At 38.3% G+C, this 22,389-nt stretch overlaps 2 protein-coding genes across 3 annotated transcripts; one reads left to right on the forward strand and one right to left on the reverse strand.

Moving 5' to 3' along the window:
• Positions 1-2,006: 2,006 nt before the first annotated feature.
• Positions 2,007-9,605, forward strand: LOC103952897 (arabinosyltransferase XEG113). 2 transcript variants are annotated; one of them, XM_048576823.1, is made up of 13 exons: positions 2,007-2,496; positions 3,100-3,390; positions 3,483-3,613; positions 3,788-3,893; positions 4,582-4,838; positions 5,041-5,176; positions 5,695-5,789; positions 5,888-5,941; positions 6,925-7,038; positions 8,511-8,609; positions 8,702-8,821; positions 9,005-9,091; positions 9,213-9,605. In XM_048576823.1, exons 1-13 carry the CDS (start codon positions 2,331-2,333, stop codon positions 9,378-9,380), a joined length of 1,824 nt encoding a protein of 607 aa, XP_048432780.1. In that variant the 5' UTR covers positions 2,007-2,330; the 3' UTR covers positions 9,381-9,605. The 2 variants fall into 2 exon arrangements, with proteins under 2 accessions (XP_048432780.1, XP_009362859.2); XM_009364584.3 differs by having other exon boundaries at positions 2,009-2,496; positions 3,483-3,688.
• A 6,179-nt stretch (positions 9,606-15,784) lies between these two features.
• On the reverse strand, positions 15,785-18,427 carry LOC103952896 (catalase-4-like). The gene is made up of 3 exons (XM_009364583.3): positions 18,221-18,427; positions 17,936-18,029; positions 15,785-16,162 (listed from the first exon to the last, which is right to left on the reverse strand). Exons 1-3 carry the CDS (start codon positions 18,233-18,235, stop codon positions 15,879-15,881), a joined length of 393 nt encoding a protein of 130 aa, XP_009362858.3. The 5' UTR covers positions 18,236-18,427; the 3' UTR covers positions 15,785-15,878.
• Positions 18,428-22,389: the final 3,962 nt, after the last annotated feature.

The following is a 22,389-nucleotide window of genomic DNA, read 5'->3' on the forward strand; positions in this document are numbered from 1 at the left end:
GTGAATGTTTTATGTACATATATAATATGCTTGCCTAGGGAAAAAAAAACAAAATATTATCTAAATAATTTATAATTTATATAACATTTATATATATAATATATATCCCAAACTTGCAAGTGGGTGATGACACATAACATTTATATAAAAAGCCCAGGCAAGTGGGTGGTCCTTAGTCATCAGTCATCACCCCTCAAGTAGTAGCTGTCCACCCTATTTCACATCACCCAAGGTAGACCTTAGTCATCACCAGTTTTTTACCTTGGAAAGTGAAATGTCATTTGTATAACTTGTTCGTTTCTTCTTCTTTTCCTTTTCAGAACCTCAAAATTGGATCTTTTAGTCTCTTTCTCTCTCTCTCTCTCTCTCTCTTCGCACTCTATTCCCTCATCTTCTTTCTTCTTCTTCACCCTTTCAGAAGAATCAGAACCTCAAAATTGGATCTCAAATCCAACTTGCACCACCACATAATGAAATGTTTAATAGTCTCTCTCTCTCTTTCTCTTCACACACTCTCTTCCTTTTTGCACTCTCTCTTCCCTCATCTTCACAAAGACGAGCTGCAAAAATTCACCGGGGCTCTGCAAAATTGCAACGAGTTTGGGATTTGCAACGAGATTCAAACCGCCTGGATTTCCCCCTAGCCCACCTAAGTCCTCCCCACCTAACTGAACGTTTTGGTCTAAATCAGGTTGGAGCTCCATCACCCAGCGCCTAGGCGCCACCTAGGCCGATTTTTAGAACATTGCTTCTAGTGTGGTATCTTCCTTTGCTTTTGGTTCTTTTTGTCTTCCTTGGTCGCTCTAGACTTGTTGGAAGAACTGTATTTCCCAATTACAGCACATGGTATTTCGTTGCTCTCATACATTTCGAGAAGGGAATGCAGTTGCTGATAAATTGGCCAATTTATGGCTTCTCTCGTCTTCACTTGTTTGGCATATTACTCCTCCTATAGAGATTCTTTCTTTTCTAAAATCAAATTTATTGGGTATGCCAATCTACAGGTGTCCCCCTTTCTTGATGTGTGGTTTCTTTTTAACTTGTTTTTTGGATTTTCCTTTTTTGTTTTGCAACTTGTCTTGCAGGTTCTTACCTTTTAGGTTTTATTTTGGGGAGGTTTGGTCCATGTCCACCTTATCTTTTTCTTGTATTTTCTTTTTTCAAGAGGGTTAAGGTCTAGTGCCCCATTTTTTTTTTTCAACCACTTGTTTTGTATGTCCCCCCTCTTTTCTTGTATTTATTTTTTATTTTTAATTTTAGTACTCATGACGACAAAATAAGAAGGGTGCATTCAATTGAGATTTTGAGGGAATTTAAAGGTTTTATACATTCATAGGTTGTGATGGAGTTTAATTGATTTGTAGAGATTTCATATAAAGTTTTGATTCAATTTCATCGAAATCTGAGAGGAGAGGTGAGATTTATTAATACTTAAAATACATTACGAAATCCCTCAAATTCCTTAACTTTTTAAAAAATTTTAAAATAAATTCATAATTGAATACACCTTATAAACTTTTTTTAAATTTTAATTGAATGCAGTTGGATTTCAAATTGTAAGATCCCACATCGCTCAGGCGAGTGGATCCTGTAAGCCTTATATGTATTATTTCATCTCTACCTGACACGAGACCTTTTGGGAGCTCAGGCTTCGAATTCCATCAGAACTTCGAAGTTAAGCGAGTTTGCGCGAGAGTAATCCCATGATGGTTGACCCACTGGGAAGTTCTCATGTGAGTTCCCAGAAACAAAACCGTGAGGGTGTGGTAGGGGCCCAAAGCGAACAATATTGCGTTATGATATAGTCAAGCCCGGATGTGATGGGAGCCCGGGTTGAGATGTGACACAAATGATTTTAATAAACCATCTTAAAATCTTGATTGAATACTTGCTGAATTTTAAAGAATTATTTAAAATCTTAGTTAAATATTTTTAAATTCATTAAAAGAACTAAAATTTCTCAAAATTCTAATCGAATACCCTCTTATTGAAAAGCAACTCTTCATTAACAATTAAGGAGCCAAGTTTATCCCTTTTAGTAATCACGTGGGTTTTTCTAGTTAAAATAAATAGAAATTGTGAGAAGAACGGGCAAACATGAAGCCTGGAAGGGTTGACCTCGCAGCTGGGCAGCCTGTGAGAGCAGATAAGAAGACAAATTGAAATAAATCTCCCTTTTTTTTCAGATTCAGATTGATTGGGATTTCAATTAGGATTTTCGGTTTTCTTTCTTCTTCTTCCCTCCCAGAAGAAAGAAGAAGGAAGAAGGTAATAACGCGGGAATGGTGATCAAATAACCAAAATCGCCCACTAAGGAAAAAAAAAAAAAAATGGAAGGAAGAATGGGGTGGAAGAATGCGTTGGACAAGGCGAAACCAGTGTTCGCGACGATATACGCCGCTGTAATAATTGGGATTGTCTTCTCGTCTTTGTATGTGATATCCGCCATCTGCTCCGGCAAGTCTGCAGCTGATTCCACCACATCCTGGCTTTCCCGTCGGTTCCCTCTCTCTCTCTCTCTCTCTCTCTCCCCGTTGATTTTCTTACAAGTACCATGCATTATCCGCAAATGCTTCAAATTTTAGCACTTACATTGCATATTTGAAATGGGGTTTTATGAATTTAATAATTCAACACATATGAAGTATGAACTTGTCTTTCTAACTAATTACGATGTCAACTGCTTACATCGACTCTATGGTTGTTGTTGTTGTTATATACCAAAATTTTTTTAATGTTCCTTTCGGGTTGGGTAGAAGAAAAGGTGATCGACTCTATGGTTGTTGTTGTTGTTATATACCAAAATTTCGAATTTATATATTGTAGTAACTGCCTTTGTATAACATATTTTCTTGCTCTTATTTTGCCGCTTTGGATATATGCACCAAATTTTGTGTATATTTAATATTGACGTTTTATTATGGATTACCCTGCAGTCAGTAATATTTTATAACTCAAGACCTTTTTATTTTTTTTCAATGCACCCCTTGTTGCAATGGTTTGTGTTCATTCAATAAGCAATCTGTCTATTTTCCCAGTCTCCTTGTTGTTCGTGCATGTGTTTTATTTATGTGAATGCATAAATTGTTACATATGTAGGTTCTCCTCCGTTAGAGCAAGCACCCAATGTTTCTCAACCAGAAATAGTTCAAGCAATGTCCACACCTTCACTGGGGCCTCAAAGCATGTCAACAAGACCTATTTGGGAAGCTCCCACACGCACAAAGAAAATGCCACCTTTGAAGAAATTTAGACTGAGCAAAGAGCTAGTTCAGCAAAGAGTGAAGGATAATGTCGTTATAGTGACATTTGGGAATTATGCATTCATGGATTTTATCCTGACCTGGGTTAAACACTTGACTGATCTGGGGCTTTCTAACCTTCTCATTGGTAAGCTACCCGTATTCTCAGTTTGTATGCATATATTGTTCCATTTCCCGAATTTTTTGTCTGCAACTCTGAGTTTGAACTTCATGAGTTAGGTGCAATGGACGCCAAACTGTTGGAGGCTTTGTATTGGAAAGGAGTTCCAGTATTTGACATGGGCAGCCATATGAGCACAATAGATGTCGGATGGGGATCACCAACATTCCACAAGATGGGAAGAGAAAAGGTTATCCTGATAGACTCAATCCTTCCTTATGGTTTTGAACTCTTGATGTGTGATACAGACATGGTTTGGTTGAAGGTACTTTGCAGCTAGTTTAAGTCTTAATTGTTTAGTTCCTTTGTCTGGCATTATGAGTTATCAAATTTCTTATAAATTATTTTCATTTTCGTGGGACAGGACCCACTTCCATATCTTGCTCGCTATCTGGAAGCAGATGTCTTAACTTCCAGTGATCAAGTTGTGCCAACAGTCACTGATGACAGGTTGGACATTTGGCAACAAGGTGAATATTTTGTATAAAAATATTTCTCTTTTTGTTCTCCATTATTCTTTGTATGAAGCTATTCCATGTGGATGATTTTTGTAAAACTTGCATAACATCTGGTGATATGAAAATGTATCCCAGCACAAAGGATTACCATGGTTCGACCTCTCTGAGATACTAGTACAAGATCCGAACTCTTCGTTTCTGTAGATACCTTCATTACTATTCTTGGGTGTTTAGGCACTTAGAAAAGAAAAAGAACTGCTGAATATGCTTTTTGTCCTACTCCTAAAAAACCTATACTAATATGTTACTCTTGTGTCTATTTGATTCTATGGATCTTCTTCTTGTACATATACCAAGTTGGATTAATATATATGCCAGTGTTGACTGTAGTATATTAAGGAATTTATGCACATGCTGTACGTTTTTGCAACTCCTTTCCTGGATTTAAAAGATTCACCAATGTCTATTTTTGAACATAAAAGTTGTGCCCATGGTTAACAACTAATATGCACAGTTCACACTCTAGCCACATTGTTTCGTACAGTCCAATTTTGACTCCGGCTTAGCGTCTGGTCACCTTTGTCTATTTTTCATTTTCAAAGTTATTGCTTCGGTTATGGTTCATTTTCATGATAGATAGATTTATGGTTACCTCACTTTTGAGAATTTTAAAAAGCTGTAGTATCTTCGCCTTTAACAGTTGGTGCTGCCTACAACATTGGAATTTTCCACTGGCGGCCAACAGATCCTGCTAAAAGATTGGCTAAGGAATGGAAAGATATGCTTCTAGCTGATGAAAAGATATGGGACCAGAATGTGTTTAATGATCTTGTACGAAGACAGTTAGGACCACCAGTTGATGAGGAGAGTGGACTTGTATATGCTTTTGATGGAAGTCTCAAGCTGGGAGTTTTGCCCGCAAGTATATTTTGTAGTGGGCATACATATTTTGTCCAGGTAGATGGTGTGGGTTTTATTTGATAGTTTGGACTTTAGATCTTCTCATTTTATCTTGGCAAGATTTATAGTGTTATTCCTTTTTTTTCATTAATTGCGCTATCAAAGTTAGGTGTCTGGCATGGACGTAATCCACCTAGGCTATAAAAGGTTTTGTTTCACATAAGCCCTAAGCTTTAATTCTTTAATGCTTTGATGACAGGCCATGTATCAACAGTTGAGGTTGGAGCCGTATGCAGTGCATACCAAATTCCAGTATGCAGGTACTGAAGGAAAACGCCACCGACTACGGGAAGGCATGGTTTTCTATGACCCACCAGAATATTATGATGCACCAGGTACTAAAAGGAAATATCGCTGACATTGTGCCATACATTTTATTTCTTCTCAATCTTATTAGGATGCATTTTTCTTTCAATTGTTTGCTTTAACTGAATGCTTGGTATCATTCTTTGAATCATCTCTCCTAAGGTTTCTTTCCAATCTCATTGAACTTGATCTTTCACATTTACAGTTCTGCTATTTACTCTTGTACTAAAGAAACTAAGGTACAATTTGGTAGCTAGAATTAGCATTGGAATAGAATGGTATTTTCTATTATTTGGGGGAATGAACATTCTATAGGAATGCGAGACCATTTCAGTGTTCATTCGAAAAACACTATCTAAATCTTTTTTTCAGTCAGAACTTCAAACCTCCTCGTCAATCAAAAGGTTTGTGATTTGGAAAGGAATAGTTGATCACGTGAATACATGGATATGCCACTACGTCTTTTGTTCAAATAGTACTGATGACTATTTTTTATACAATTGCTGCTTCACATCGTTTGTAACAAGGTATTTGGAAATTTATGCAGGAGGTTTTTTGTCATTTAAGCCATCTATTCCTAAGAGCTTGTTGCTAGATGGGGAGCATAATGTTAAATCACATTTTTCTCTTATTAATTACCAAGTATGCGTGTACCTGCTTCTATTAACTTTTCACATTCATTGGACGGGGTTATCATAATGTTGCATCTTGTAATTTATATACTAAATGTTTTTCTTCAGATAAAACAGATAAGGATGGCTCTTTCTATTGCTTCTTTGTTGAATCGAACCTTGGTAAGAAAAATATGTATCTCTCCATTTTCTTTTATGTCACAGTATATTTTGTTGGACTGAAATGTTATGGTGATGAATGGGTGAATGAATTTAGTTCCAGATCATTAAAGGAGTTTGAGATTGGTTTGTTTAGATGTAGCTGGGTGAAGTTACAATTCACCATCAACACAAGCGTTGATGCAATCATCATCATCATCTTGCATGGAAATTGGGGCCTTATTCAAACATGTTCCACTGTGCATGCTTCATAAAATATCACGTACAAGGCTTGGTGTAATTTGTAAAAAAACAAATGTCATTCAAAAGTCTAAATCTTGTAAGGACCTACACGTTTAACAATATAGTAGGATCCTGACTGATATTCATAAGTACATAGTAATGTCTTCTGTGAGAATATAGAAATCTCAAATCTGATATTCTAAGCCTTGTATCTCTCTCAATGTATTAAATCATGGGCTTCTCCTCTAATAATCCACTGGTTTTTTAATGCATAGTCTAACTTTGACAAGGTATATGAGTGGGGCAATTCATCCACATTTCGTGGCCAATTCGGCCACACGTGCTCCATCTCATCCCATAATAAATTAATCCATCCGTTTGCCTCAGACCACCACACATGAGATGGTGTTGAAAATATAAAATTTTTACATCTGATATACTAGTGCTTGTATCTCAACATATAGTCTTAGGCCTCTCCGCTAGTAGCCAAGTGGTTTTCGATTGGATGCTTCAACTTTAACCCAGTGCAATTTGATTTGTCACTTAATGTACACTATAGATACTATGCTCTTTTGTTTCTTGGTTTGGGTTATAAGATAAGGGACAAAAATGGGTCCTCTAATTAATCAAACAACAGTGCTAGGATATGTAGTTATGGTTGTAGGGTTTAGTTTACAAGTTTGGAATACATTATAGTTGAGATGAAATATGCATTTTTCTGCTTATGTATTTTAATCTTCATCTCTTTTATTTGGGATTTATAGGTGATGCCTCGACTGTGGTGCAGGTTGGATAAGCTGTGGTTTCCCCATCCTGGTGTTCTTGAGGGATCTATCACTCGACAACCTTTTATTTGCCCTCTAGATCATGTATTTGAGGTACGTCCAGTTTGTAGGATCTAACTTTATTCAGTTTGTTATCTTTGCTTCCTCAATAGACAAGATTGCTCGGAAAATTACCCTTGTAATAAAGTTTCCAATCCGTTGGTAGAGTTTGTTATTAAAGCAGCCTTTGTACTAAAACAGCAGGATGTGGGTTGCAATTTTTAAATTGAGTCGGTTACCATATTAACTCAATTTTCCTTTTCTGCTAAAGTTTAATTGTTTGAAGTAACGATTTGAATTACAATGTCATGGGACAAAAAGCAGTGATCACATTATCAACTTGGTCGTCCTTGCAAGTGGCTCAATTAGAATTTTAGCCTTTTCCCCTCTCCACAATTTATACGTGTGATGGAGTCTGAATGACTATTTGTGCTGATTACTTTGCTGTTACTGGCATTGCGAAAAACTACTAGGAGTACTAGAAGTGTCAGTTGAATTTTCTGATTGAATCTCATTGTGATAACCCAATTGCCATTTCTTAGCATGATTTATTGCGAAGGGGGTTTTCCTAGAGGGGATGTTTTCTGGTAGCGTCTTTTCTTTCTTATTTGATTTTTTTTGTTTGGATGTGGTGCGACTGCCCCTCATGATGGTTGAGGGAATTGGCTTCCCCTTTTCTTTATTTATGCACATCATAATAGTCATCTGGTAATACAATGTCTTTTTTAGGTAAACAGAACTACAGATAAACCAGTCATAACTTAGGCCCTATAACATGTTTCATCCTCGTGGTTTATTTTGTCTCATACATGTCTATGTGGTTTCCTTTATATTACACACAAAATTTAAGTTTGGTAGGAAATAAAGCACCTCTGTTGCACATGATTTTGGTAAGACTCAATCAAAATCATGCCTAATCTCTACTTCTCTTCCATCAATGTTAATTTAAAATCAATGGTTTTTTTTGTTACTGAGGAATGACATAAAGTGCAGGCGTCATGAAGTAAAGCCCAAGGACAATATATGTTTTACGATCTAACCACAAGATGTGTTTCCAAAATTTTCCCTTTTCTCTATCCTATGTGTGGACCATTTGATATAAACATTTAAAAGGCATTGGCCAAGCTTCAAAATACTGTCTCTAATCCCTGATTAATAGAATATGAAAAATTTCAAGAAATTTCATGCATGGTTGGATTGGATACTTGAGAAGCTTAAATACAATAAACTGGAAAAAAAGGATTTGAGGAGAGAAAAAGAGGCATACAGAAGTTATTTAATTATTTTCCTACACCTGCCCGTGGACAATTTTGATTTTCTAATTTTTTTTCTTCACCTTCGTCATTTGTCAAATCTTACATCTAGTTTAAACTGATTAAGATCCACTGTTTAGATTAATGGGTTTGTACTTAGTGAAGCTTCCTAAGAATTGAACAAATAATTCATAGGAACATTGGTGTATCTCAAGGTTCTATTATGAAATCGCCTCTGGAAGTGGAAGCTAACAAAAGTGTAGTGTGTTGCAGGTGAATGTCATGCTTAAGGAATCGCCAGAGGAGATATTTGGGCCCCAAATCGGTATTAGAGAATACTCATTCTTTGACAATCCATTGATGCCGAAACAGGTAAATGAGTCTATGAAAATTTTAAGTCAAAAGTATCAGTTTTATTGATTCTGTCACTAAGCGGAAAACTTCATTTATGAACTTCGTTTTAGGTGAAAGAATCATGGCTTGATGTCCAGCTTTGTCAAGAAGGAACCAGAGACTCTGTTGCTTTAAACACTACCAGCCCTTTAGGAGCACTCAGATTTCCAAAGAGAAGCAACGAAGAAACGGTAATCTGAATTAATATGTGTGTGCACGTTTGTGCGTGTGTGAGTGCATTTTATTTCTTTCTTGAAAGAGTATACATTAATATATGTGTATTTTATACCCTATTAATAAGTAGTGTCTTTTGAATCCTGATGTTCTAACTCTGAGTAACTTAACACGAAATTGGTTTTCACTTGTATATGCAGTTCAAGACAGTATTCTCCTCATTCAAGGATGTAAAAGTAATTCAGTTTTCTTCTATGCAAGATGCATTCGCGGGTTTCACCAACAAGGCAAGCCTTTTCATCGTCTTTGGTGTTTCTGTTTTACTTTGGTTTTGAATTAATCCCTGAACATGCACTACATGCTTAGTTATCGTGTGCTGATGTGATGCTTTGTGAAATTTATGGTCAGGCAAGGGAAGAGAAATTCAGGAACCGTGTGAAGCGGTATATTGGTATATGGTGCTGTGTTGCCGAACACACTCCTGGTCACATATACTATGACATGTACTGGGATGAGAAACCAGGTTGGATACCTATCCCTCCTCAAACCCCTGAGGATGATCACCCACCACCGTGAAACTTAGCTACCCGTCAAAAGAAATACAAATCCGACTATCCGAGGAGCATTGGGGAAACGAAGAGGACTGCCCATCCATGTTTGTACACGGAGGAGAGGCTCTACCTTTTATCCATCCATTTTAAGAATCTGTGCATCAATCAAATTAAAGAAATATTTTTCGAGTGCATCATTCATAATCTTCATATATAGCTCCAATAAAAGAAATGGAAAACTTTTTATTAATCATGCGCCGCCTTTTTTTTTTTTTAAATGAAAATAGAAAAGGATTGGCGAGATTAACTATTCGTCAATAGTCGTGGGCGAGGGTTATTTAGTATTACGGTCTAGTAATATTCTTTTTCATTTGTAAGTGAGGTTTTAGGTTCGATTCTCGTCAAAGGCGTATTCGAAGCACTTTATTGGTAGCCTATTGTGAAGCTTAGTTCACTCTCCTACCTTTTTAGTGTAGATAATATCGTTTGTTGAAAAAAATTGAATAATAATCGTATGCGAGGCATCAACCTCGAAAGGGAAAGGACCATTGGACCCAGGGTAGGCCTTCCCAGCCATTCTGATAAGAGTCTAGGTGCTAACACCAGAGCCTTCCATGTGCCTATAATCTTGTGGAACTCCCAGGTCATCAAATAGGAAGGTGAACATGTGCAGGCTTTCCGGATGGTGGGAGAAGAAGTCAGGGATCCTCCAATTCTCTTGGATGTGGGACTTGGGGTTCGTATTGAGAGCATGGACCATGTCCGGGAATTTCATTCCATCACGGACAAAAATGACGGGGAAATTATTTCCCACCAGGTCAAAATTACCGTGTTAAACGTTTAAGAAGAATTAGGTCACAACATGAGTAAAGAGAGGAATGGATGTATGGACAAGCAAAAACTATACGACTAAATGATTTCCAAGAGCTATAGATGGTTAATAATAATGTTACCAAGAAATCAACAATCTGTACAATCAAAACAATACTTAACAAAAAACAAAGAAAAGAAAAGAAAGGAATGAACGCCATATTTCATGGAAGTCACCACTAGAGATACCACTGCACATCAATTACAAATAAATATGCTCTTGAATATAACTATGGTCACCGACGTGTCAAAACTCAACTATCATTATCCAGAGGTCATACAACAGCAATAAGCCATTAAAACCTCACCTCTCTGGTGTAAAACTTCACTGCAAAATGTTAAGACCACTTGGTTGGGCCTATCAGCCATAGTCCAACCCTCTCTTAACAGCCCTTGACTTGATTTTCTTGCTCTTAGCCCATGCCTCTTTTAGCTAGGGTTTATCTTCTAGCTTAAATATAAATAATGTAATGTTGCATGTTCAAGGGGATATGAATGAATGAATGAAACTTTCCTTTCTTTGTCTTGAACTTCTTGTCCTTTTTCCCTTTTAAAATTACTTGCACTGTTTATAATTATTGCCAAATTAAGCTCTTGAACCGATTGGGTGTACCAATTGGTATCAGAGCCCATCGACCTATGGGCAAAACCACACCTTCCCCGAACTGTGACCCCCACGCCCTTGCAACTGCCGCTGATGTTCATCATGAGCATTTGCGTACCCAGGTAGAAGATGTATGTGACTCTCTTTCCTCTTTGGAAACCCAACACGCTTTGTTCCAAAAGACACTCGACGACTTGAACACCTCCAATACAGCCTTCCAAAACACCATGACCACTCAGTTTGCAGCCTTCCAATCCTTGTTGTTGGATAAGCTATGTCTCCTCAAATCTACCCACCCAACTCCCCCAACCTCAACCACTGCCTCACCCTTTAACCTTACCCCTCTGCGCCCCCACCACAACCCACCCTCAGCCTTCTTTCTATTCCCTCTTCGCCCCCGCCACAACCCACTGTCAACCTTCATTCCGTTCCCTCTTTGCCCTGCCCACAACCACCTGCTCGGGTCTTGGTCTCTCGAACCCTCCATCCCCCAACTTCACCCCAATCCCTACCTTCATTCCATCTACTCGACCCAACCTATCCCCATCAACCATTACCAGTAGACCCAACTACTCTCTGCAACCATAGGCTTCTTCATCATTTTTCTCTCCCCACCTTTACTCCACCATTTCGCCCGCTTCCCCCTCCTTCCATGTTGCACCATCCCCAACCCTTGTTTCTGCACCCCACACCCCTACAACCTTTGTTACCTACCCAAATCTCTCCCATCACTTTAAACCCATCAAAATGCAACTTCCTCATTTTAATAGGGACGACCCTTATGGTTGATTGGCAATGGCTGAGCGATACCTTGATTACTATGAGGTCCCTCCTCATCAATGAGTCTTCGTTGCAGCTTGTAACTTTGGTGTAAATGCATCTATTTGGATGCGGGGTTCTGAACAACTATATGGCAGAGATAATTGGGGCCTCTTTGTTCAACTTTTGCTCCAACGTTTTGGTGGTGGTGATCTGGCCAATATTGAATCCCAACGCACACACATCCAACAATTGGGCACTGTGGATGAGTATATTGCTAAATTTACTAAGTTCTCTTATCGTGTGATTGATTGGACCAACAACCAGCTGAAACATGTGTTTTTGGGTAGCCTCAAAGAGGACATCCGCCATGATGTCCTTGCGCTGGAACTTGAATCGCTCCATCAAGCTCAGAAACTAGGTAAGATTTTTTAGACAAAGAACCAGGCAAAACGAACCTCTCGGCCACCATTCTCTCGACCATACCTACCTAAGCCACCAAACATCCATACCACACCGTCCGTTCCCAGCTCCAAACCACCATCTTGGTCCATTTAAACGGTTGACCCCTGCCGAGGTTCAAGACAAAATCCATAAACGGGAATGCTTTCATTGCACTGAACCCTACGTTCCCGGACATAAATGCAAAGTTCCTATGATAGTGTTGCTTGACGCAACCAACACAGAGTATGATACCATCGAGTTTCATGATTGTACATCGGAGGGCTAACCCACTCCCGATCCTTCGTACCACATGTTAGACCTTTTTACCATTCCAGGTATTAACTTTGGTCAACCGATAAGACTACAAGGTTCCATTGCATCCACCCCCATTTAGGTCCTCATTGATTCCGGCGTAGATTGCAATCTACTTCATACTAAGGTTGCACATCACTTGGGATTGATAATCGAACCTATTGCTCCAATTCAGTTCACCACCACCTCTCACAAACAAGTCTCTGCTTCATCCCGAGTTCCTGATGTGGAAATCAACTTGTAAGGCTATACACTGCGAGGCTCTTTCCTCCTTCTAGACATACCAAATTATGACTTGATCCTCGATTTTGAGTGGTTGGAATCCATCAACCTTATTAGATGGCATTTCAGAAATAAGACAATGATCTTTTCTGATGGGGGCTCTACCCATACTCTCCAAGGCCTTATCACAACTCAACCACCATTCCAACCTTGTCACTCATTGCAACACACACCTCCCCATACCGACCTTTCCCTTAACCACATCCAACCCTACCATACTCCTTTGTCTCCACCTCCTAACACCCACCCAGCCCTTATTTCCCTTTTGACCACCTACCAACACCTTTTCTCCATTCCCTCGAGCCTTTCCCCACCACACCAAATAAACCACAAAATTCCCCTACTACCATATACCACACCAGTCAACGTCTGGCCCTATAAATACCCCCATCCCTAAAAGGCTGAAATTAAGAAACAAGTGCAGGAACTCTTAGAATCTGGTGTCATCCGTTACATCCACAACCTCTTTTCCTCTCTCGTCATACTTGTAAAAAAAAAAGGACGATTCTTGGCGCCTCTGTATTGATTATAGAGCCTTGAATGTAGCCACTATAAAGGATTGTTTCCCAATCCCCGTTGTTGATGAGTTGCTTGATGAATTGCATAGAGCAACAATTTTTTCTAAGCTCGACCTCTGCTCCAGATACCACTAGATCCAAATGTACTCTGAAGACATTGCCAAGACAACCTTTCGTACACATGACGACCACTTTGAGTTCTTGGTCATGCCATTTGGCTTATCCAATGCTCCCTCAACTTTTCAAGCATTGATGAATTCAATATTCAGACCTTATTTGCGTAAGTTTGTCCTAGTTTTATATTATTTTATGATATACTTGTCTATAGTCCTACATTGGCCACTCACATCTCCCATTTGGAGACTACTTTTCAAATATTGTCTACTCACAGCATGAGAGTCAAGCTTAGCAAATGTTCATTTGGCCAAGACAAAGTGGATTATTTGGGACACTCTATTTCGGGACAAGGAGTCGTTGTCGACAATTCCAAAATTCAAGCCATAGTCGACTGGCCAAAACCAACCACCATCAAAGGCCTTTGGGGCTTCTTGGGTTTAACCTGCTATTATCGGAAATTCGTCCGTCATTATAGATTAATAGCCAAGCCACTAACCAATATGCTGCAACATGACAAGTTTTCATAGAACATAGACTCCTTGGTTGCCTTCGACAAGCTTAAGCAAGCTTTAATCTCAACACTTGTTCTTGCGCTACCAGATTTTACTAAGCAATTTATGTTGGAAATTGATGCTTCAGATCTTGGTATAGGGGCTGTCTTATGTCAAGCGGGGCATCCTATCGCCTATCTTAGCAAGGCTCTGTTAGGCCGCACCCTCCACCTCTCTACATATGACAAAGAGATACTTGTGGTCGCATTCGCTATGCAAAATTGGAGGCATTACTTACTCGGTTAGCAATTTCATATTGTCACTGATCACAAACCACTCAAACACTTCCTTGAGCAGCGCATTACTTCCATGAGTTGCTGTTATTCATGGGCTTATCTTTTCCCATTTTCGATTGCATTCCTGATTTGCAACAGTCATATACAACTAATCCACAAGCCCAAACAATTTGGCCTTCTTTGAATCAAACACCCACCGTTGTCATCCGCGGTTTCTCCTTAGTTAATGGAGTTCTCGATTACAAGCAGCGCGTCTTCATTCCTACTACATCCCAGTGGCGTCAAAAAGTACTACAGAAGTTTCACTCTTCATTGCAAGGAGGTCACTCAGGTTTTCTTCGCACCTACCATCGAATATGAAGGAATTTCCTTTGGTCGGGTATTCGTAAGGATGTCAAGACCTTTGTCTCCCTATACCATGAATGCCAAAGACAAAACAATGAGACTATACACCCACTGAGTTTCTTACAACCTTTGCCCATTCCCAACAGCATTTGGTAGGAAATTGCTCTATATTTTGTGGAGGGTTTATCGTCTTTTAATGATTACATCGTTATCCTGGTCATAGTGGACAGATTGACTAAATACGGTCACTTTATCTCAATCAAACACCCATATACTACAGCTTTCATTGCCGACACCTTCATCAAGGAAGTCTTTCGTCTACATGGCATGCCTAAGTCCATTGTATCTGATCGTGATCCCGCATTTGTAAGCCACTTTTGGCAGGAGTTTTTCAAACAACAGGGCAACAAACTCTGTCACAGCTCGGCCTACCACCTTCAATCCGATGGCCAATCAGAAGTGCTAAACTAAACCTTAGAACACTTCCTCTGGTGCCTCTCGGTTGATTGACCTCACAAATGGGCATCACTCCTACCCTGGGCTGAATGGTGGTACAACACCACCTTCCATTCTGCAATCAAAATGTCGCCATACCAGGCGTTGTATGGTGTACCTCCTCCATCCATTCAAACCTACATGCCTGGCACTACGGCTGTGCACTCTGTCAACCAAGCCTTGCAGGACCGTGACCAATTACTCATTCTCTTGCGTGTTAGCCTGCAGTTGGCACATAATCGAATGAAACAAACTTATGATAAAGGTCGCACAGAGAGGGAATTCAATGTGGGTAACTGGGTATACCTCAAACTCCAGCCGTATCGCCAACAATTAGTTGCTACTCGACAGTTTAACAAGTTGGCGCCCAAATTCTATGGACTATTTTAGGTGCAAGCTCACATGGGCTCAGTCATGTAATGCCTCGCTCTCCCACCTAACTCCAAGATCCACCCTGTCTTCCATGTGTCCTTGCTCAAGAAACAGATTGGAACCAATATCTCCCCCAACCCCACTTTTCCACCTATCGATTCCACAGGCTCCTTACATTGGCAACCAAAGCAAATCTTGGACATTGGCATGTTCAAAAAGAGGAACTCGGTGGTAACTAAATGGCTTATCAAATGGTTTGGTCTTCCAGCAGAAAATGCCACATGGGAGGAAGCTAATGAGATTCTCGCCCGCTACCCAGATTTTGCGACCTGAGGACAGGTTTCGTTTCAAGGGAGGAGTTGTTAGGACCACTTGGTTGGGCCTATCAGCTATAGTGCAACGCTCTTTTAACAACCCTTGACTTGATTTTGTTGCTCTTGGCCCAAGCCTCTTTTAGCTAGGGTTTATCTTCTAGCTTGAATATAAATAATGTAATGTTTCATGTTCAAGGGGATAAAAATGAATGAATGAATGAATGAAAATTTCATTTCTTTGTCTTGAACTTCTCGTCCCTTCTCCTTTTTAAAATTACTTGCACTGTTTACAATTATTGCCAAATTAACCTCTTGAACCGATTGGGTGTACCACAAAACCACGAGGATCCCTCAGAGTTTCAGGGCTGCCGCGCTCATGGATAATGGTGGAAAAGCGCACAATGATAGGTGTCTGAACTCCAGGGGCTCGAAGGAAGTCAGCACATGAAAGGTGAGATAGATCATGGGTGACCTTAAAGAAACCTTTTGCACTGGCTCCCCTAGCATGGACAACACGTTCTGGGATTTGTTCTCTATCACAGTTGGCAAGTTTCTCCACCAGATGGTAGTCCTCAAGCAAAAGTGGACCTGAAAAATAGACGAAGATTTAAATTCTTAACTGCATCTACTCAACTCAACATAATCAACCATCCAGATTACATACAAAATATGTGATAAGAATGAAATTAGTTGTAATACAATTTATAAAGTATGTCAAATATAGTAACATTTATTTAGATTCAGGCAACCAAATGATCCAAAAATCCACCTTGACAACCAAAAAAGCAACAAAAAAAGGGGGCCACAAGAATTCAATGAAAATTGATAGACTGGGAACTATAGTTGAAAATTTTAAACATAAATGTCAAACAAGGAAAGAATTAACTTCAAATACAAACTATAAGGAAAAATTGTGTACTTTTGACACCCAATAAGCTTTTGATCTTTTGAGTACACATTCTTATGGTCCTAGTAGCGTATTATATATGTTTATTTGCTTAAGTTCCAAACGGTGCCAAACGCACACTCGTTTTTCCCATGAATGCTGAAAATAGTCCAAATATACTTTATAAGGAAAAACTATGTACTTTTGAGACCCATTAAGCTTTTGATCTGTTGAGTGCACATTCTTATGGTCATAGTAGCGTATTATATGTATATATTTTCTTAATACAAGTGTTTTAAAAAACACGCCTAGGTGGCTTTGGAGGTTGGGTGTTGATGAAAATGCACTTGCCCAGCAAGAGTAGGCTTAAACTTGCCTTGACTTATTTGAGGCGTGCCTGAGGCGTTTGACTGGGCATTCCTAGGACCCTTCAGTGATTTGAAATTATTGCTTGAAATTTCCTGGGGACCCCTCAAAGTCGAAGGTTGGGGCTCTGAGGCTCTGTCCTCTGGGGGCTTTGTGTTCCAGTGGCGGCGTCTCCACGAAGAAGACGACCACGAACAAGAAGAAGAAGAAAGATTTTTATTTTGAATAACTTAGCCCAAAAAGACGTCGTTTTAGGCGAAGTCTTTTAAACTTTTTTAAATGACTTGACCCAAAACAGAACCAAGTGCAATGGCGATTTAGAATTCATACAGTCGACTCCACTTAGTGAGAAAATGCTTTATTGTTGTTGTTGTTAACTTGGCCCAAAACAACATCATTTTGGCCAAGTCTAAATTTTTGTATAAACCCCAGTAGCTCCCCCTGCTTCTCTTCCCCATCCCAATACATGATTCTCCCATTCATAATTCACCCAATCCCCAATTCCTCAAACCTAAATTCTCAGTACCAATCCTATATTTCAATTTTACCCAATCTCATACCTCATTTTGTTTCAAAATTCTCTATACCACCACAATTTGCTTCATAATTCAAGTGGTATTCTAATCTCAATTTGGTCACTGGTCTGTTTGATTGTTGATTAAATTTTTTTTTTTTTTTTACCAAGTATTATATTTTATATATAATACATATATTAAAAAATAGCCTCACGCCTCAAAGCTTTCTCCTAGGCAGGGGTATCCTTGAAACCCTCGCCTAAGCCTTCATCTTTTAAAACATTGATCATATATAAATATATATCTCAAAAACAACAAGAGTTTCAAAAAATTAATCACATCCTCAACTTGTTCGTGATAGAAACATCCAAAATCATCTTGTAGCTCACAATAACATAGACAGAACATTGAAGCTTTCTCAGAAAACAGAAATAAACACACACACATACATGATTATGATTATTGACAAGGTGCTTGAAAAGCGATGTGCAACTAAAAAACACAATAAGTAAAAGTTCAATGCAAATTTGCAATTGAAAATCCATCAAAAGAAAAAATAAATAGATAAATTCAAGGGGATAAAAATACAATTACCTCTGGATCCAACAGTCAGAGAGGAGTTGTTCCAAGCCGGAGCACCGGAATTTGTGGTCCAGAACGGAGAATTGAAAGCACTTGAAGGGCGGTGCTGCAACAACAACACAGACAAACCAAACCAATCCAAAACCAAAACCATTAGAAAGCTAAACCAATAAGGCTCTGTTTGTTGCCGAGAAAATATAATTAATCAAGAAAATCAAACTAAAATAAATAAAATCAAAAGTATAAACATGTGATAAATAAATCCCAGAAAGATAAAGAATAAGATTAGAGTAGTACCCTGTAAGGATCCATGGACGAAGGTCAGGTTAGAGTGAGAGAGGGGTTGATGGAGAAGGTAAGAGGAGAGCCACTCACTCAAATGACAATCGAAGGCTGAAATGCAAGTAAATTTGGGGGACGTATAAACGCTGTACGCTGGGTTTTGGCTTTGGTATGGGTCGTAGACTCGTAGGTGTGGCTCGCACACACGACATAGACACTCGAAGGTCAGTACATTGCTTTGCCATTTTATCGTCACCAACCAGCCGTGTTTAAAATATTGATATCGATCGAAATATCAATATCGGTTGATTTTGATGAAAATGAAAGAAATTTAAAATAAAATTTTAGGAATTGTCAAAAATTAGTTTGAATGAAATATAAGAATTTATTCGATATTTAACATATGTTTTAGAAATATCGATGATATCTATCGATTTTTGCCTAAACTTAAGAATTTTTCTCCAATATCAAGTGAAGTTTACACTTCATCCCCATTTCCATATGTTTCTCTAATTTTTTCGATATTTCTATTAAAATATTGACCGTATCAAAGAAATTTTAAATATTGGTCATGATGAGTTTTTGTTGTTTATAGCTTAGAGCCAAAAGTTAGTATCTAATTTTAAAAATGTCAGTTTTTATAATACTTTTCAAATATATCAAAAAACGAACTGGAACAGACCTAAATACCCTTATAATAAAACCGATTTACAACCATAAGCTAAAACATGTTTGATCTTTTGCATTTGTTCAAAGATGGAGACTGGAGTTCCACACAAAGAGTATAGACGAAGACTGCAGAGGCTTCGCCTCTACAAGCTCTCATCGGTAAATACTTGAGTTAATTGAATAGCAATTAAAAGAGGATTAAAATCTATAATTTTTTTGGTTTCATATTGTTACGAATTTTTATATATTGGTGTCAATTTCTTGCAATTAAGTTTTAAGTTCTACGACGTATTATCCTTTTTAGATTTTTTTTTTGGGTTACAATTCGCCTTTTCCATTTGATTGTATAGTTCAACTTGGTTTCCCTATTTTCATGTTCTATTTTCTTTGATTTTATTATTCAATTTCAATTTTTGGTGCACGGAATCATAGTGGTGGTTTGGTCTTATGTGGATCTCCAATATCAATAAAATAATATTATTTTTGAAAAATCTTTAACCCAGAAGGATGAAAGTTCCCATCGGGCTACCTCTCAATTTAGGAAGAAACCAAATTAGGTTTTGAAGTGAATGTTTAAAGTTGTTAAAATAGGGCTTCGGCCTGAAAATTGGTTTATTGTATAGAGGAAGAAGATGAAGAAGGGATAGCGGGTGAGAATCCCAAATAACATGGGTTTTAATTTTGTATGTATTTAGGTCAATTCAAGCATATTTTTTTTGCTATATTTAAAAGATTTTGTAAGAACTGACATTTGTGAATTTAGAGGTTAAATTTTGACTATAAATGATAAATACTCGGTCACGAGTTGGAATGATTATTGCCAATTCTTTTGAACGAAATTTTGTTGCATTTACATACAAAAATGAATGGAGAAATGCTTAAGGAGATTCTCTCAAATAGGATTCTTCATGCACTCTCTCCCAACTTATAGTTTAATGTTAATTCTCGTTTCAACATTATACAATATCGTTTCAAAAACATGAGGTGGCAGAGAATGGAGAGTCCGACTTTTGAGAGTCTTCTTGACATTTCTCAAAGGGTAATGCTAGGGACAAAATTTTTAAACTTGTAAACCAAATGATGTGGTAGTTGTTAAGTTTGCAAATTAATCAACACTTAATTAATACTTGTAAACTAAGTTTGCAGATTTAGTTTAAAATTTTGATCTCCTTAACACTACCCTTTCTTGAATGATAAATATATATAAGGATTTTTATTTGGTTTATTCAATTTAATGATTAATTATAACAAAATGCTAAAAGTGATGCATGGAAAAATCCTCTCGCATGTACATCATTTTCCTCTTCTATGCCAAGTTACGTGGGTTTCTACATTTTCAGCTTTCTTTCTATCTTAGAATTATATTTTAAAACATTGAGGGTGTCATCCATCACATCAATCTTATGCCACGGGCCCACAAGTCCAAATTATCCAGCCTACATTGCTTCAGTCACCAAACACAACCATTCGAGGATTTTCAGTTGTTAATGGTGTCATCAATTATAAACGACGCGTCTTTGTTCCTTCTCCTTCACAGTGGCGCAATTAGAAGAATTTCACCTTTCTTTGCAAGGTGGTCACTCAGGTTTCCTCAGGACTTATCACCGAGTTTCTCTCAGTTTCCTTCGGCCAAGAATACAAAAAGATGTGAAGCACTTTGTTTCCACCTACACGGAATGCCAAAGACAAAATAATGAGACATCCACCCACTTAGTTTTTTGCAACCCCTACCCATTCCTGATGGCATTCGGTAAGACATTGCCCTCGTTTTCGTCGAAGGCATACCATCCTCAAATGGCTACACTGTCATATTAGTGGTCATGGATCATGTAACCAAATATGGTCACTTCATTCCAATTAAACATCCATATACTTCTGCATCCGTAGTCGACACCTTCATTAAAGAGATCTTTCACCTCATAGCATGCCGAAGTCGATTGTTTCTGATGACCCAACCTTTCTCAGTACTTCTGGGAAAAGTTTTTCAAACACCAAGGTATAGCAATGCTTACCACCCTCAAACAAATGGCCAATCTGAAGTTCTCAATTGAACATTAGAGCATTAGCTCTGCTGTTTTCTGCAGATAAACCCACCAAGTGGTTCACTCTTTTTCCCTTGGTCGAATGGTGGTACAACACCACATTCTAATCCGCCATCAAAAGGTTTCCATTCCAAGCATTATACGTTGTGCCCTCTTCATCCATTCACACTTATATTCCTAAAACAACTGCGGTCCACTTTGTTGATGCAACTTAACAAGGTTGAGACAAATTGCTTCGTCTTTTATGAGCTAACTTGCAGCTTGATCAAAATCGGATGAAACAAATCTATGACAAAGAAAGAATGGAACGCGAGTTTATGGTGGGTGAATGGGTGTACCTCAAGCTTCAGCCATGTAGGCAACAATCGGTGGCTACTTGCCAATTCAACAAACTTGCACCCAAGTTTTATGGCCCATTTCAAATTTAGGCACGCATTGGGTTTGTGGCTTATCATCTCCATCTTCCACCAACTTGAAGATCTACCCCGTCTTCCGTATGTCTTTTCTCAAGAAAAAGCGACACCGCTTCTTTTAATCCAACTCTACCACCAATTGACTTTATTGACTTCTTAAATTGGCAACCAGAGGAGATTCTAGATAGAAGAATTAAAAAAAAAAAAAAAAAAAAAAAAAAGAATGAGGTAGTGACCAAATGGCTCATCAAACGGGCAAGGATTACCAACCGAATATGCTACCTAGAAGGAAACCAACAACATACTTGCCCATTATCCTCATGGATGTGGGGAGTTGTTGGAACCATGTCATTGGGCCTATAAGCTCTTTCAGTCCATGCCTTTTTTTTTTATCTTTTAACTAGTTTTGTTTCTCAAAGCCCAAATTTCCCAAGCTCTTGGAACGATGTAGTGGTGGCTATGTTTTCCTCATTTAGCTAGGTTTCTTCTTTTTAGTTGAATATAAATATGTAAGACTGTGCCTTGTAAGGTTTTATGCAAAATGAAAACAATGCTCTTTCCCTTTAAATCTCAAATCTCTTCCCTTTTTCCTTTAATTTCTTACACTGGCTCTATTTACTGAAACTTTGCGTAGAGTTCCATTACTATTAATGGGTGGCCCCTTGCGCGCTTTTAGGCCTTTTGATGGCTATTATTTTCTGGGCTATTTGGAAGGGTTAACTAATTATGTATATAAATCACATACAAAAGTTCACAATTTTACATTTTCTATCAACTTGAACTGATTGGGCGTGCCATTATACTTGAAGTTTGTGTTCTACTTGCGCCTTGAAGCCATTTAGTTTTGACTTAATGCAACTTTTCACATTTCTCCTTCGACTATGGGTTTTATCTTACATTGGGTTTTTACCAGAGCGAGGTCTTGCAAGTTTTAATTCTTATGCATTTTTCCGTTGTTTTGAAACTCGCATTCGCTCATTGTGCCTACGAGATCAACTACTTCCATATTTGGCTGAAGATATGATGCATATACTGCTTGAGTATTTACATACTCAGGGGA

The sequence above is a fragment of a genome, unplaced genomic scaffold, assembly GCF_019419815.1.
Source record: "Pyrus x bretschneideri cultivar Hongxiangsu unplaced genomic scaffold, Pyrus_bretschneideri_v1 Contig91, whole genome shotgun sequence".
In the NCBI taxonomy this organism is placed as follows: Eukaryota; Viridiplantae; Streptophyta; class Magnoliopsida; order Rosales; family Rosaceae; genus Pyrus; species Pyrus x bretschneideri.